The 17,825-nt window shown below is 38.9% G+C and overlaps 1 protein-coding gene across 1 annotated transcript in view; it reads right to left on the bottom strand.

The window, feature by feature from the left end:
* VPS13C (vacuolar protein sorting 13 homolog C) overlaps positions 1-17,825 on the bottom strand; it is a 1,402,311-nt gene that overhangs the window by 542,288 nt on the left and 842,198 nt on the right. The window contains 3 exon segments of the mRNA XM_053719302.1: positions 10,756-10,852; positions 13,250-13,397; positions 13,996-14,303. Of these exon segments, the coding sequence (XP_053575277.1) occupies positions 10,756-10,852; positions 13,250-13,397; positions 13,996-14,303 (553 nt within the window).

The following is a 17,825-nucleotide window of genomic DNA, read 5'->3' as shown; positions in this document are numbered from 1 at the left end:
TGTTTTCCTATAATCCCACATATTTCTGTGAATTGTGGGCTAAATGTGGTGATGAATTTGGGCTTAAGGTCATCAAAGGTAGAATGTTCTTTATTCTGCTGTAGCATTGCCATTCTATCCACCTCAAGAAACGCTCTACTAATAGTTTTGTGCGAGTGGCCTCTTTCTTGTAACTGTTTCTTTAGAATACCTGATTCCATTAAGAAATCTACATTAGATGAACAATTTCTTTTCAACCTTATGAACTATCCTTTGGCCACCCCAAAACCAGTATGCTTGGGTGGCATCACCTGGCATGTAAGATTGTATTTGAAGTAATGGGTTTTCTATACAATGTAGTTATTACTCTAGAGGTAATTGGATCACCTATCAAGTATAGATCCAAATACGGTATTTTGATCTTATCAAAGGTTGATGTAAATTGTAAATTCAAATGATTGGAATTAAGATAAGTGATGAAATCCTTCATGTCTTGTTCAGTCCCTGTCCACACAAAGAGAAGGTCATCAATTTATCTTTTATATGACCGTATATTCCCTCTGTATGGATTCCGTTCTCCAAAGACGTGGGATCTCTCCCACCAACCCATAAACAGGATGGCATAGGCGGGGGCAAATTTAGCACCCATAGCGGTCCCATGTCTCTGGAAAGAAAGTGTCCCCAAATTTGAAATAATTATGGACTAGTAGGAAATCCAGGACTCTCATCAGGTAACTTTTCAATTTAGTATCATAGTTACTGTACATGTCAAGGGAATATCTTATTGCTTCCATTCCACACCCATGTGGAATGCATGAGTATAAACCCACTACATCAACTGTTAGCCAAGAACAGTTGGTATTCCAGACTACTTGTTCTAAATTTGTTAGCAGGTGCGTAGTATCTTTTAGAAAAGATGGTAATTGCTGGACAATGGGCTGCAGAAGAGACTCTACCCAACTAGAAACCTTCTCAAAGAGGGAACCTATTCCAGATACAATGGGCCTTCCTCTCACCTCCTCCAAGGACTTATGTACCTTGGGGAGGTGATGGAAGATTGGAATAATAGGAATATTGACAAAAAGATAATCTGGTCTAGGATACCCTCCTGCAGTCCATCATCCAGCAAATCCAAAAATTGCAATTTATAAACATGTGTAGGGTCACGGGGGAGGGGGAGGTATACTTCTGTGTCATATATTTGCCTTTCTGCTTCTTTAACATACGCTTCTCTGTCCAGCACTAGACATGTGCGATTCGTTTCGGATCGATTCGGAAATTCGGCCGAATTTCTTAAATTCGGAGATTCGGATCGATTCGAATTTCCGAATTGAAATAGTGCCGAATCTACCGAATAAATCCGAATTAGTTCGGTAGATTCGGATGGCCATGGATTACACTAGTATTGTACAGTATATTAGGTTATATAACTCTGCTATGGGTTACACCTAATATACAGTACATAATACTAGTCTAATACACAGCATATCCCACCTAACACATACCAAAATTCCGAATTTCTGAATCGAACCGAACCAAATCCAGCTGAATTTATTCGAATCCGAAACAAATTGATTTGAATTTTTCCGAATTCGAATCGATCCGAACCGAAATTCGAAAACATCCGAATCGATACGAACCGGACCGAATTTGTTCGCCATGCAGATGTCTATCCAGCACCACTATGCTACCCCCCTTATCTGCTTGTCTGATGACTACATCATCTTTTTTACTCAAAATCTCTAGGGCATGTCTCTGACCCTGAGTGAGATTCTGGGGGGTAGCACAGCGGTACCTAGACAATTGTACCAGGTCTTCCTCTATCCTCCGGTGGAAAGCCTCCAAAAAGGGGCCCCTCTCCCTCGTAGGATAGAAGATTGACATTGGTTTAAAACCTGTATGTGTGGTTTTAGCAAAGAAGTTGGGGGAATTAGACTCATAGCAAAGATCCTGTAATAAAAAATAATCACAGGTCTCCCTAAAGTCGATGGTATCCATTATTGGGGAGAGGTCATCAAAATTATCATGATATTGATCATTAGTATGTATATAAGCTTCATTGGTTTGTATCTCTTTGCCCCAAAAGAAATTCTTTAGTGTAAGATCTCTTACTAGACGATTTACGTCAGTTATGGTCTCAAATAGATTGAATGTTGCATTTGGGACAAAGCCCAAACCCAGGCTCAAAACTGATATTTCATCCTCATCTAGTGTGGAATTTAAAAGGTTAATGATTTTTAGATTCTGTATTTGTTGTATTGACCTCTCCCCCTTCTACCTCTTTCTGTGTTCCTTCCTCTTCCTCCTCCCCATCCCCACCTGCCCAAAAAGGTGTTGATTAGTTTTACTATTGGTTTTTAAACATGGTTTAGTGGTTGTACTTAATGTCGGCGGATCTGCCTCATTATCTCTCATAAATTCCCTACGTCTCATATCTGTATTATCCATATTTCTATCCCTTTGACTATGGTTTCTAGTGACCACCGGTTCTATTCTAGTGGAAGTGGAATCCTGTCTACCACGTGTTTTCTTATTGCCCTGTTTGGGTCTAACCACTAATTCTTCCTCTTCTGATTGATCACTTGAAACACTTTTAGTAGAGTGACCTGCTTGCTTATCATCAGTAAATTCAGAGTCAGAAAAAGTAACTTTCTTCTCTAGACCTGATGTTTTGGGTTTTTGGTTAAACCATCTTCTCCTCTGTCTGTTTGTTCTATTAGAATTATGCCAGACATATACCTTATTATTAATGCAATCATTGTTACATTTTCTTAACTTGAAATGATCTAATTCTACTCTGAATTTGTCCACACTTATTTTCAAAACTCTATCCAGGTCATCATATTTGGGGTGTTCTACAAAATCATTTAAATTGTGTCTGGACATTAGTTAATTCCCCCCTTATTTTAACTAGTTGTTTATCTTTGAATTTAACAATTAAACCCATTAATACTTTAGAACAATCAGAAAGTGCTAAATTCCACTCATTAAATTCATAGTCTTCAACTTAGAATGTCGGAAACTGTTTTAATCGTAGCCCCCTAGGTATAAGCTCAAGTAGGAGATATTTCTCCAGGGCTCTCTTGTCCCACCAAGTCCGATATTCTTTGATCAGAGTCTGCTCCATTAGAAGAAAAACTTCACTAATGTCCAATGTCTCTTGTTGTCTAATAAACGTGTCCTCAAGAGTAAGTCTATTAGTGTCCATGTCTGTCAGTGGTTGAAGAGAAAAAAAGCTCAATGTACCCCCTGTGTGTTAGTTCCAGTTCGAGAAATTGCGTTCTCAGTATAAATGCTATTACACAGCACACTTGAGTAAAAAGCCAATCCCACGCAAAAGGTCAAAAACACAGATTAGTAATTACACTCAGAGGTACCTTTGCTAGTGGCTCTAGGCTTTGATATAGGCTGCTTGTAATATTACTTAAGTACTAGTCCTATTTGTGGACAGACCAAAAGTACTCCGTATGTAACAAATAACAAAGAACCAGTGCAAGTCTTTTCTGTTTCCACAATCTAAACAAATAATTATGCTGACAGTAAACAGCGATATTCTCACCATGTGGTATTATTCACTCACTTCCGGTCCGCTACACATCATGCAGTATTGTGAAGATTTGCTTTGCAATTATGGTTCACCCATCCTGCGATCAGCTTCATCCCCATAGATTCGGGGACGAAACTCCATGCGGCTCTGGTCACGTAGTACGTGACGTAGTGTACATCTGATGCGTGTCCACCTAGATTAGCGCAGTATGCTGTGCGCAACCCCTGGAAACGGTTGCTCCTAGATGCTGATGCTCCAGACGGAAAGTAAGTAGATTTCAAACATAGAAGACGAAATCCAGCAAGCTCCAAAGCAAAAAAATAGTTTATTCAGATTACACACACTGTTATCAGGGTAAAAAAAAAGCTTCAATGCTATAAAAACATCAACGAAGAAGATGTAATGACTTAGCAGCTCTCTGTTGGTCTTACGCGTTTCGGCTGGAAACAAGTCTTAATCATAGACCATGGCTAAACATCTATTATGGTCCCTAAGAAAACTACCCTTGTAGTTGGAACAAGGAAACTTTTTACTTTCCAACCATGGGAACATTAAAAAAGACAACAAGATCTCTGTATGAGAGTTTGCTTGTTGAAAAAGATGGCGCCTGAACCAATATGTCGTCCAGGAATGGCGCCACTGCCATACCCCACGATCCGATCACTGCCAACCTTTGAGAAAATTCTGGGAGCGGAAGAGCCACAAACTGAAAGTGTTTGTCTAGAAAGGCGAATCTCAGGAACTTGTGATGATCCCTGTGGAAGGGAACATGAAGATACACATCCTTCAGGTCTATGGTCATCATGAACTGACCCTCTAGGACCAAAGGAAGAATAGAACGCAAAGTTTCCCTTTTGAAGGATGGTACCCTGAGAAACTTGTTGAGACCCTTAAAATCCAGAAAAGGACGAAAAGTTAACCCTTTTTTGGGAAACACAAACAGTGTTAAATAGAATCATAGTTGAATTCTATTTAGTAACCCTGAGATACTATGTCCACAGCCTAGGGATCTGGGACATCTCATATCCATGCTTGATTAAACAGAGAAAATCTGCCCCCCACTTAATCCGATCCCGGATCGAGGGAAAACGCTTCATGCTGATTTAAACTCAGCTCTAGGTTTCTTTGATTGTTTCCCTTGTTCCAAGACTTATTGGGTTTCCAAGAAGACTTGGACTGTTCCTGTCTGGAAGACTTTCCTTTGAAGTTACGAAAGGAACGAAAATTACTCTGACGTCCCTTAGGGCTAAACTTCTTGTCTTGTGGTAGAAATACCCCTTTCCACCTGTAATATCAGAAATTATTTCTTCCAGACCAGGTCCAAACAAGGTCTTACCCTTGTAAGGAAGCGCCAGAAGCTAGGGACCAAAATTTTAGCCACAACGCCCTGCGGGCTAGCACAGCAAAGCCAGATATCTGGGCTCCCAGTTTATTACCTTGCATGGTAGCATCAGAAATAAAGGAATTGGCAAGCTCGAGAGCCTTAATCCTGTTTTTTATCTCCTTCAAAGGAGTCTCTACCTGAAGAGAATCAGACAAGGCATTGTACCAATAAGATGCCGCACTTGATACAGTGGCAATACAATATTCTCCAAACAAACCTCCAGCTTTTTGTCCATTGGATTCTTAAAAGAGCAGCTATCCTCTATAGTTCTGTAGTTCTCTTAGCCAGAGTAGAAAATGGCCCCTTCTACTTTAGGCACCGTGCACCATGGATCTTTAATGGAGTCAGCGTCAGGAAACAACTTCTTAAAGACGGGTAAAAAAAAGGTTATCACTGGCTTTTCCCATTCCTGGGAAATAATCTCTGTAGCACGGTCTGGAACAGGAAACACTACTACAGAGGAAGGAATCATCATAGTATTTAAGTTTACTAGACTTCTAGGGTTGACAACGACAGGAGTATCGGAGTCGCCCAAAGTAGCCAAAACCTCCTTTAACAATACACAAAGGTGTTCAAGCTTAAATCTGAAGGTTACTACTTCAGCATCAGATTAAGGAATTATACTGTCCGAATCTGAGATTCCACTCTCAGAGGCTACCGACGTATCCTCCTAATCAAACTTATGAGGGAGGGCAACCTGAGTAGCAGGAGGTGGAACAGAAACCTTACTATCTTAATCTCTAACTTTCCTCTTACGTTTTCCCTTTAGTAGAGGAAAAGCAGATAATGCCACAGATACCGCCAAAGATACCTGAGCAGCAATTTCTGCAGGCAGATAATCTCCTTCAGGAGGCTGAGTGGAACTGCAGGGCATTGTATGTGATGCCATAGAGGCTTGGTAAGTTTAAGGAGAAAGCTGTGGCATTGCCTGAACAGCATCATCCTGAGAGACATTGGGCTCAGAGCAACAATCTATCTTGAATTAAAAAATCCCAGAAAAGCATGCAGCACAGAATTGCATAGTAAAACAATTTGTGCCTCAAGGCATATCAAGCATTTATGACAAGACACAAATTCTTGTCCAGAATACCAATCCACATTTACACCTTATAGCAATTGAATTTCTAGGCAGGGATTGAACCTCTGACCATGAAAGCCATAATCTACAAGTCAATAACTTTGCTTGCTAAGCTATGTCATGATTTCAAAATAAAATGTGAGATACTGATAATTTATAAAAGTCTGCTACTGTCGCTTTAAGAAAAAAAAAGTTTCCTAGCAGAGTGAGAATACTACGCACTGCAGCAAGAAAACCAACTCAGGGACCTCTGCACCACAGTCTAACTGAGATGACTAACCTGTCCCAATACATAAAAAGTTTAACACTAAAAACGACATAGAACTCTCCTCTATTTAACACCCAGGAAATGCCAGCAATAAAAAAAGACGCTGCTCCACTTTAGAAACTGCAAGCGGAGGAGCGGGTCACATGACCTCCCACAGGAATGGCGCAGAGAAAATTAAAACATAAATTATGCTTACCTGATAATTTTCTTTTCTTCAGATGGAAAGAGTCCACAGCTGCATTTATTACTTTTTTTTTTTACAAAGACACCCCAGCCAAAGGCTTAAATACCTCTCCTACTTCCCTCATCCCCCAGTCATTCTGCCGAGGAACAAGGAACAATAGAATAAATATCAGGATGAAAAGGTGCCAAAGGAATAAAATAAGAAAATTATCATCAGGTAAGCATAATTTATGTTTTTCTTCATAAATGGAAAGAGTCCACAGCTGCATACATTACCTTTGGGAAAACAATACCCAAGCTATAGAGGACACTGACTGCCAAGACGGGAGGGTACAAAAGGCAGCCCATTCTGAGGGCACCAGGCCAGCAACCGCACCCAAAAAAAAACAACCCTGCTTCGTCCGAAGCCGAGAAACTTTGAAAAAAGAAAAAGCCCAAAGGACACTGACCATCAGATAGTCCATAAGCCTTGCTAGAGACTGCAGAAATAGACTCGACCGAGCAAACACGCATCCAGGAGACACCGCTGCCCAGCAGTCGGTCCCAAACAACCCACTCCTTACAAGAAAAAGGGATCAACTACCAAAATCTCCCAAAAAAAAGAACAAAAAAACAGGATTCCCAAAAGAACCCTAAATAGGGTACAACAAGTTCCAAATAAAATAAGGAACCCCCGAGACCCAAACCAAGCTCACAGAGACCCGAACCGGTCTTAAGAAACAAGGCAGGCAACGCCCAGATCCCGGAGAGTACAGAGACCAAAAGTAAGGGCCAGGAATCTAAAATCGAGAAAAACTAAATTTTTCTCAAAAGCAGTGCAACCACACCCTAAAGGACAACTGAAGACAGAGCCCTCAAGTTACTGATAGCTCAGAATATCGAAATATTCAGAGATCGGACGTGTGCAACAACCCCATATAAGTGAATACCTGAGCCAACACTTCACGCCACAGTCATACCAGGATGACTCTGAAAAAGACTACTTGCAGGCAAGTAAGAGCAGCTGAAAAGAGACATCAAACCCTATTCGTCAGTCTGCTAAACATCCACTAAACAGAGGGCACAACACAGGCTATCCAAAAACCGCCAGTCCTTCTCACATATCTTGAACATGGAGAAGCACAGAACCTCAAGAGGTTCACCGATCAAATGATCCAAGGACGAACCACAGGTCTCAGATCCTGCACCACACCGGACCAGCCCAAGCGACAGGCAGATCTGAAAAACAGGGGAACAGAAAGGACCCCAATCACTTACCATCAGGGAAGGAGGAATGGGGTGAACTCAGCCACCCCAACAGAACTTGGGTGCCAACCCAAAGAGCTCCTTCAAATATGTACTCCCAAAGAGGACCCCATAGGAGATGAACATAGCAAAATGCAGTAGATCACTACGAAGACCCAGCATAACTGACAGTCTCAAAATAGAGATTCCAAACTCCACATATGGAACAAAACAAACCCAGAAAAGCAAACTGCTCACCCTTACAGAATAAAAACAACTGTTCCAACCTCCAGCACACAGGGCAGGACAATGACCTTCCAGAGAGAGGGACCCCCCTCCTTAAGAAGGACAAACACCCCCTCCCCCCCCCCCCGAAGGAAAGGGCACATATAAGAACAGTGCACATGTTCACAATACATGAGCCAGAGACTGATGAAAACAAAAAGCCGAATAAAAAACATCCAGACGACCTGATGAACACAGAAAAAAACTCCCCCCGAAGGGGAGTATACATTGTTCAAAGAAAAGGTAAGCCATAGGAATGTATCCGCAAATGCACAGAAAAGCTGCTAGCAGGCTCAACTAGCCAGTCCTTAGGCCATAGCCTTTTTTCTCCGGAAAAACTGGATTGTCCCAAACCAGCCACAGGATCAGAAGCTTCCGGACATCCAGAAGATGCCAAACAAAACTAAAGGCCCGAGCCCCAGAGTTGTTTAAAACAAACAAACACCCCAGGGAACACAAATTCCCCGTCTGAAAAATCAGACCTCACAGAGGAATAACCGGACCACCCGTAACAGGGACAAAACTCACTCATAAACTCGACCCAAAAGTAAGAGAACACCATTTACAGGAGTCCAACACTCCAAAAAAAGAGCCAGGGCACAACAGAGGCACACCAAGACTCCTGTGACTAAGAGAGAAAATTGAGGACAAAATCACCCTAAGAGCGAGTAGCACAGCCACAGAAAAGGAATGCAGAGCATCCCAAAACTCCCGGAAGAGAAAACCCTTAAGAGAAGCTTGGGGAAGGAGACAACCCAGCCTAACGTCCCTGATAGGGAGACAACAAACTACTGAAAGCAGGAAAGCCACACGGCCCTCCTTAAGAGAGTATACTCATCAGATGGCTCTACCTCAAACCACAAGGCTACCTTGTATCACCCATAAGGCAGAAAAATCGCTAAGAGAAATGGACAAGTCCAGAAATTCCTTAGATAAGATTCAAGTTTCCTATCTAAAGGATCTTTAAAAGAAGTACTGTCTTCCAAAAGAATAGTAGTACGTTTGGCAAGAGTATAAATAGCCCTATCAACTTTGGGGACTTTTTCCCAAAACTCTAATCTAGCCGCTGGCAAAGGGTACAACTTTTTAAACCTAGAAGAAGGAATGAAAGTACCAGCCTTAATCCATTCCTTAGCAATCACATCAGAAAAAGCATCAGGAACTGAAAAAACCTCAGGGGTAACCACAGGAGGTTTAGAAACAGAATTTAAACGTTTACTAGTTTTGATATCAAGAGGACTAGACTCCTCAATATCCAAAGTAACCAACACTTCTTTCAATAAGGAACGAATATACTCAATCTTGAAAAGATAAGTAGATTTGTCAGTGTGTCTGAGTTAGGATCTTCTGAATCAGAGAGATCCTCATCAGAGGAGGATATTTCAGTATGTTGTCGGTCATTATAAATTTCATCAAATTTATGAGAAGTTTTAAAAGACCTTTTACGTTTATTAGAAGGCGGAATGGCAGACAAAGCCTTCTGTATCGCATCAGCAATATAATTTTCCATATCAACAGGGATATCATGTACATTAGATGTTGAAGGAACAACAGAAACTGTACTAGCACTGATGGAAACATTTTCTACGTGCAAAAGCTTATCATGGCAACAGTTACATACTACAGCTGGAGATATAATCTCAGCTAACTTACAACAGATACACTTAGTTTTGGTAGAACTGTGATCAGGCAGCAGGGTTCCAACAATTGCTTCTGAGACAGGATCAGATTGAGAAATCTACTACCTTCACATCCCTCTGGCAAACACTGTTCTCAGATAAATTGGGCTTCAAAATGCTTAGAAGCGTTTATCATAGAAGAAATCATAGAAATCAAGCACAAACTTACTTCACCACCTCCATAGGAGGCAAAGTTTGTAAAACTGAATTGTTGGTGTGGTGAGGGGTGTATTTATAGGCATTTTGAGGTTTGGGAAACTTTGCCCCTCCTGGTAGGATTGTATATCCCATACGTCACTAGCTCATGGACTCTTGCCAATTACATGAAAGAAAGAAATAATGCTTGCAAACCGTTCCCAAAGATTTTACATGATTTCATCCCATGCTGATGAGTTTTAGATTTTCAGGTCCATAGACCCTGGGAAAATTAATATAAGAGGATTAACCACTACTACTTCCGTGACAAAAGAACCAGATCTGAAAACCAGGTCCTTGATGGATTGATCTTTGTCATTTCTTTCTTGAACTTTTGAATCATTAAGTGTAGCAGAAATATTGGAGAAAAGACATATAATTTATCTTCATAGGGATCAGTATTGTTTATCTAATACATTTGTCACCATTTCTAAAAACGTTAATAAAAAAACAGTCATACAAAGAGCTATGATCCTGTATAAGTATGTAAAAAGTTAGGAAATCCCCCAATTATGGATATGTATAATGTAAATGTTACAAATTCAGTAGATTTCAGCTCAATTTACTATTAAATACAATCTCTTAATGGCAGTTTATTTGCAAAGAACACCCCAATGTTAACGATTTCTAAAAGCCATCATGTACGGACTGTATGGAACAATGCTAGAAGAACTGGGTGTTCTGAGCTTTATAAAGCAAGATAGGATGACCTAATTTACAGATTATTTATTAACAAGGAGGACCCATAAAAAGACAACTTCTCTTACATTCTAACATGATTCCATGAACCAAGAAACTTTCCTCTTGTTAGCATTTGTCTTACATCAATTGCCATTATCAGGGGAAAACATTTTTTTGTTAGAATAGACAAATCCTGTGTGACAAAAATAAAGCAAATGTAAGCAAGTGGCTACGACAGGTTTTATTGCATACCAATTTGCTTTTCAATTTTGACATCTCCCTCTGCTTCTCCCAGGTTCTCTACAAGGACATTAAGTAGCACACTAATATCTTCCTGGCTCAGACCAACCTACAAAAAGAGACACATCAATTATTAATAAACAGATAAGAACATGCAATTAAATCATAAAGGGCCAAATTACAATTGGAGTGTTATTTAACTTGCCCACTCATGCATTGACTGTGCTATATTAGCGCTGCGGAACCTGTTGGCGCTCTACAAATACCTGATAATAATAATAATAATATTATAAGTAAGCTTTTTGAGCGTCCGGTTGCACTTGTATTACAAGTTGAAAGCAAACCGTTATGTCCAAGAGGGCCCACACTCTCACTACAAACATGCCAATGACCAGGGTTCAGTATATTATATATATATATTATATATATATATATATATATATGTGTGTGTGTGTGTGTGTGTGTGTGAAGCAAGTAGGGTGTATGCACTCTCACCATCAACCACAACTGCCAGGGTGCTGTAATGTAATGGGTACACAGCTGTAGAAATAAGCACTCACTGGTCTTCTGACATCCGTGACAAAATGTTTATTTAATCGTATTACATGGAGCCCAATGTGTTTTTTTTTTTTTTTCAGAGAAAAATATTATTAATCAATTATAATAAAAATAAAAACTTTTGATTACTAAAAGAGTGCTGAACTCCCATTCTTTTACACATAGACTCTCATATCTATAGTGTCTATCTTTCTATTTTTAAAAAAATAGAATCAGTGAGGGTCTTATGCCCCTGTCATTTGGTTGATGACTGACTAATTTATTGTATATGCATATGTACTCTATAGGAGAAAAGCAGCTGCAAAGGACGCCCATATCAATGCCTCACCAGCATTGCATGGTAAACTTTGGGTGGGGGCTGCAACAAATTTTGATGGCATGTTCAGAGCTGCTTCCATGCTCAACAAATTGATTTGCAGCTTACATTTTTGAAAGGCTCAGCAGCATAAGCACGTCCATGACCCTGCTAAACTATGATTAAAAGGACAGGAAACCCAATTTATTTCTCCTATAGAATAAGGCTGATGTGGGTCTATGATTCATTTTGCAATTTCCCTCTACCCAGCATGTACCTATCTGGGCCATGTGGGACTTGGGGATTACCTCAAACAAGAAATCATTTATCTTCACCAAGTCTACAAAGTCATTTACTGCACTTATTGAACAGTTAAAGGGACAGGATACCCACATTTTTTTTCTTTCAGATAGAGCATACAATTTTAAATAACTTTCCAATTTACTTCTATTATCTAATTTGCTTCATTATTTAGTTATCCTTTGTTGAAAAGCATAGCTAGGTAGGCTCCGCACCTGGGTGCTATTTGGTAATTGGTGGCTGCACATCAGTAAATAGCACCCAGGTGCGGAGCCTACCTAGCTATGCTTTTCAATAAAGGATAACTAAATAATGAAGCAAATTAGATAATAGAAGTAAATTGGAAAGTTGTTTAAAATCGTATGCTCTATCTGAATCATGAAAGAAAAACTGTGGGTATTCTGTCCCTTTAACTCTTCAATATGTGCAGTAAATAGATCTGTAAACGTATAGATCTGCTGAAGATAAATAACTTCATATGTGAGGTAGCCCCCAAGTCCCACATGGCCCAGAGAGATACATGCTGGGTAGAGGGAAATAGCAAAATGAATCATAGACCCACATCAGTCTTATTCTATAGGAGTTAATTAATACTTTCTGTGTTTCTGAATTAAATTAGTTACTCACTATTCTATATTCTTCTGACTGAAATAATTAATATTTGTTTATTATGTGCAAATGTTGTGGGGAAGGAAGGGTGTATTATTAATTTTGGAAAGGTTAAAATATATCTTTCCAGGGAAATTAAAGTTACTTTTTATATATTCTTCAGAAATTAATCACTAAATTGCATTCAATCTTATGGACACAGCTCCATGAACAGCTTCTTGAGTGTTGTATTATCATCTTCATTACTGTGGCGAATTAGAGACGAATATAAATAAGGTCCGGTGCACATCAAAAAGTCACTGTGCAACATTAAAGAGACTCATTCCACAGTATGCACTCCAGCTTCTCTGTGAGAGTGGAAAACCCACACATTTCATATTTAAATTACAGGAAAAGCAGACAAAATAAATAATGAAAATGCAGGGCATTTTTTCACTATATATAGTTAAACAAATTATGTAGAATTAAGTTTTGTGTTTAAAGACCCTTACATTTTACAGTCCAAACCTATAGAGGTACAGTTGAATGTGGAATATCTTAAACCTTGTCTTATGCTATTCAATTTGTAAATATAAAACCTATATTTTAGGAATGATATATCCACTTATTACATTTAAAAACATAAGTGACAAGAATTAATGAGCAGAAATTTCACAAACCCTTTGTCTTACAAATATGCTGTGAAAAATCTGGTAATTTCTCACATTTCCTAACAAACTGGTATTGTTATGTGCCATTACTCACTTCCATAGTATTGAGGTGTCCCTTCATTTCCATAGCAGGAATTTGATGGTACCAAGCTGCAGCTAGATTTCGATGCACTGAAAGGTTCAGGTCAATAGGATGAAGGATCTGTATGTCAGACCTGGATGCATCAGAATGCAGTACTGTCCTATGGAACAAGATTTATATGATTAGTTAAACTGAACAAACAATTTAGTCAGCAGGGGCTGCTACTATTCCTGTTCTATGCACGGCTACAAAAAAAATTGATACTGAAAGCATCAGGAAAAATATATAATTCAATGATAGATAAAAAATGCATTACAAATTATGTTGTAAAACAGCAGATATGTGTACATATCTACAGTATATTGTCCTTAGCATGAAATTGTAAGCTGCCCAATAGGCAGGACCCAGTCTCATCTTTATTTATTTTACCAGCTGTATAGCTCTGAACAATATTTTCTTGTATATAAAACAAATAATAATTAAGGTTGTATACTGCTAATGTGCACATTTTGCTTTAGTGCATGGTAGCTTGACCAAAGATTTTTTATTTAATATTCAACACTCCTGGAAAAATGATCTACTTTTTATACCAATAAACATTATTGACTATGCTTTTTTAGCATTAATTCAGAAGGACAAAAAAAGGAAATACTAAAAAGTAAAAGCCAACTAGCTGGTGATCTTTGTAGAAGTTCAATTCTGTAAAAGTTTTTAAGAAGAATAAAACAATAGAGTAACTTACTGCATAGATGACTTACCGTGATAACTTCAACTCTGTCAGCTGTACAGACATTTTATCTATGACCGGAGGGAGCTGCTGGTCTTCAGAAGAAGCCACTAGGCTGAACTCATTGTGTATTCTAAGTAGCCCCAAATCTGCCACAATAGCATTAAGCGACACAGAGGACTGCGGTATTACAATCACTGGTGCTTTAAGGTGGATATCCATGAGCAGCCGGAAGCTCCTCTCTGACAAGCCTTTTACACTGTTGGCTGCACGATGAGCTGCTTGGGCTGTTGCAACACTGACCCTTTCTTTTGTTGCCTGAAAGTTATTCAAGAAGCTCTGCAGAATAAAAGGATAACGCTATTAGGGAACTTAAAGTGACTTTATAGAGCTCAATGAAAGAAATGGCTTTATGAATAAACTATATCCAGGCATAAAATAAATAGTATATCTTTATAGGACAGTTATTGTTACTAGACAAAATGAACAAATCCAGACAAAACTGTTTCTGCAATTCCCGTGTGCATGTACTATGATTTGCCAGTCTTCTGATAATCCCAGTAAATACACTTTGTACAAACCTCAATTGAAATATAAAAGTGAATATGCATTTGGAGAGAGACACAGTTCGGTATTCCAGCAAACTGGATTTCAAATGAAACAATAACTAAAAGGAGAAGAATATATACTGAGTTTGTTAACATCCATAAACCTTGATCTGAAATATAGTTTACCAATGTAAATCCTTTTGTGATGTCCATGTGTTGCAGACCTAATTCTGTCATTGAATACTGTGTATCTGGGGATTCTCTGCCAGACTCAAGTGATACATTTGATTATATGGATTCAGGTCAGATTAACTAGCTAGGCCAGGTAGAGCATACCATTTTAAACAACATTCAATTTACTTTATCATCTTATTTGTTTGTATGCTTGAAAAGCATACCTAGGTAGGTTGAGGAGGAATTCACTACTGGGTGCTAGCTGATGGCTGCACATATATGCCTCTTGTCACTGGCTCACCAGATGTGTTCAGGCAGCTCCTAGTAGTGCATTGTTACTAATTTAACAAGTATATGAAGAGAATGAAGCAAATTTGATAACATAAGTAAATTGGAAAGTTCTATAAAATCGTATGTGCTAAACCGTAAAGGAAAATGTGGGGTTTTATGTACATTTTTAATAGCATTGCACATTTGGATTTGAAAACCTCTTGGCTGCTTTGCTGTATTATTGCATATAAAAACAAACAGTGAGCCACGTCATAATACAGACACCATGCTTCACAGATGAGATAATATGCTTTGTTTTGCGTTATTTTCATTCTCCATACTTTCCTCCTTCAACCCCTGTGGTACATCTTAATCATCATCTCATCTGTTTATAAGACTTTGTTCCAGTACTATACATTTTTTTCTCATACATTTTTAGTAAATAGTAACCTGTTCAGTCTAATCTTGAGTTGTATCAGTGGTGTGCATCTAGTGGTTAACTCTCTGAAAGTATACCGGTGTTGTCTTTTCTCTCTCCCTCTGGTACTTGAGCATACATATAAGCCTAAAAATGTAATAATTTTCATGATCTGTTTGACATTTTAAATGGGGCTACTGTAAACATTGTTTAGTTATCTACTATAGTAGTCTTAAGCAGTATACAAGTTTATTTGCTATTCCCCAATGCATTCTTGTTGAAAAAAAATTACTACATTATTAACATTATTAGGAAGAACTGACTCTAAATGAACAAACACGGATTATGAAATCTTCTAGAACTGTTTTAAACTCTCAGTAGCATGAACCAATGATAAAACAATACCCACGTGGCCTAAAACTGTTGAAAAGCCAGATGACCAATTACTTGTGGTCCCCTAAAATTGAGTGACTATATTTAAAAAAAGTAATAATAATAATGTATTAATATTTCTTACCTGATAAATTCCTTCCTTGGTGGTGAGAATACACAAGTCCTTACAGTTGGGAACACATCACCTGGCCACCAGGAAGAGGCAAATAAATCCTACACCAGAGCTTTAACGATCCCTCCTACTTCCCTTACCCTCTAAGGTATAGCCAAGGATAGGAGGAGGAAAGTAAGAAAGAAAGATAGTATGGTAAAGAGGTGCAAACTAGAACTGCTGCTAACTAGTAAAATTTGGGCGTGTTCGTGGACTCTTACCACTAGGAAAGAAAGGAATTTATCAGGTAAAAATAAATTATCTTTTCTTTCTAAAGGTGGTGAGAATCCATGAGTCCTTACTGTTGGAAACGAATACCCAAGCTGTGAAGTCCATGAAAAAAATGGGTAGGACAGAAAAGAAGGAAAGGGCAGACACCTATTTACCAGGAACCTTCCTGCCAAAGGCTGCCTCCGCTGAGGCAAACATCAAAATGCTAACATTTAGTGAAAGTATGCAAAGACAACCAAGTTGTAGCCTTGCAAATTTGTTCTACTGAAGCGTCATTCTTAAAGGCCCAAGAAGCAGAAACAGAGTTGAATGAACTGTAATTTTAACAGACGGCAATTGTCCTACCTTCAAGTAAGTTAGAGAACCCCACACAATGCCCGTACACTTTTTCTGTAGTGTAGCTTCCCCATCCCTCCCTGTCCCTTTATTTACAATTTGCCGTAGCGTAGGGTCCTCCCACTCCCCCCCTCTTGCCTCCCCTGCTGGGCCAGCCACCCACCTACCTCCCACACCTCCCACCGGCACTAGCAAACGGTCGTTACAGACGGTGACACACACAGGGTCACTGTCTGTAACGATCAGGCATCTGCCCTCATATGGAGCCGGAGCACCAATCTTGCTCTGGCTCCATATGCGGCAGATGCATTAAGCTTCAGGAACACCAGATCCGGCTGTAACTTAACAGCCGAGAGTGCTGGAGCTTCCTGAACCGAAGAAGTAAATATACGTCTTGCAGTAGAATAGGCAAAGAACTGTAAGTTGTATATATACGTCTTATTGGGTGAAAGGGTTAAACCTACAACTTAAGAACGTTTCCATTTTGAAATTTCTCTTTTCTTCTTATGGGGGTGAGAAAGTGCAATGGTCTAACATTTCCTCTCATTTTTTGTGTTGATTAGCTCTGGTAGGGACCAAATAGGAACCTGAAATTGTCACAGATATAAGAGCTGTATTCTGATTAAAACAAAAAATGAGCAGTCAGCTGTGTAGAAAAACACTTCAAGGGACAGGAAACCCCAACATTTTCTTGATTTTGAACATACAATTTTAAACAACTTTCCAATGTACGTCTATTATCAAATTTGCATCATTCTCTTGTTATCTTTTGCTGAAGGAACAGCGTTGCACTACTGGCAGCTAGAAGAACACATCTAGTTAGCCAATCACAAGAGATAAATGGGTTTAGGCACCAATCAGCAACTAGCACCCACTGGTGTAGGATATGTGCGTATTCTTATTCAACAAGGGATACAAAGGGAACAAAGCACATTTGAAAATAGAAGTGAATTAAAAAGTGTCTTAAAATGACATGCTCTGTCTGAATCATGCAAGTTTAATTTTGACTTTCCTATCCCTTTAACATACTTCTGAGTTGTGTGTGCAGCAAATACTAAATGATCCACGCATTTGGTATCTATGAGATAAAAAAAAAAGAAAGAAAGTATAAAGCTTCAGGTATACAACATTCACACATTTTTTTACTATTGTATCCCAGACAATAAACTATTCTGTTTTGTTATAGGCAAATGCAATATATTCACGACGATTATTTTTTTTATTGTTTAATAATAATGAATCGGGTCAGAGCACTTCTATTACTTGAATATTATTCTTTAAAAATACCCCAAAAAATCTTACATTAATGGCAAATACCTTGTCTACAGTCTAAGGGGCCA

The sequence above is a fragment of the Bombina bombina genome, chromosome 6 (assembly GCF_027579735.1).
Source record: "Bombina bombina isolate aBomBom1 chromosome 6, aBomBom1.pri, whole genome shotgun sequence".
Taxonomy (NCBI): Eukaryota; Metazoa; Chordata; class Amphibia; order Anura; family Bombinatoridae; genus Bombina; species Bombina bombina.
This window is presented reverse-complemented; position numbering and strand designations above follow the sequence as displayed.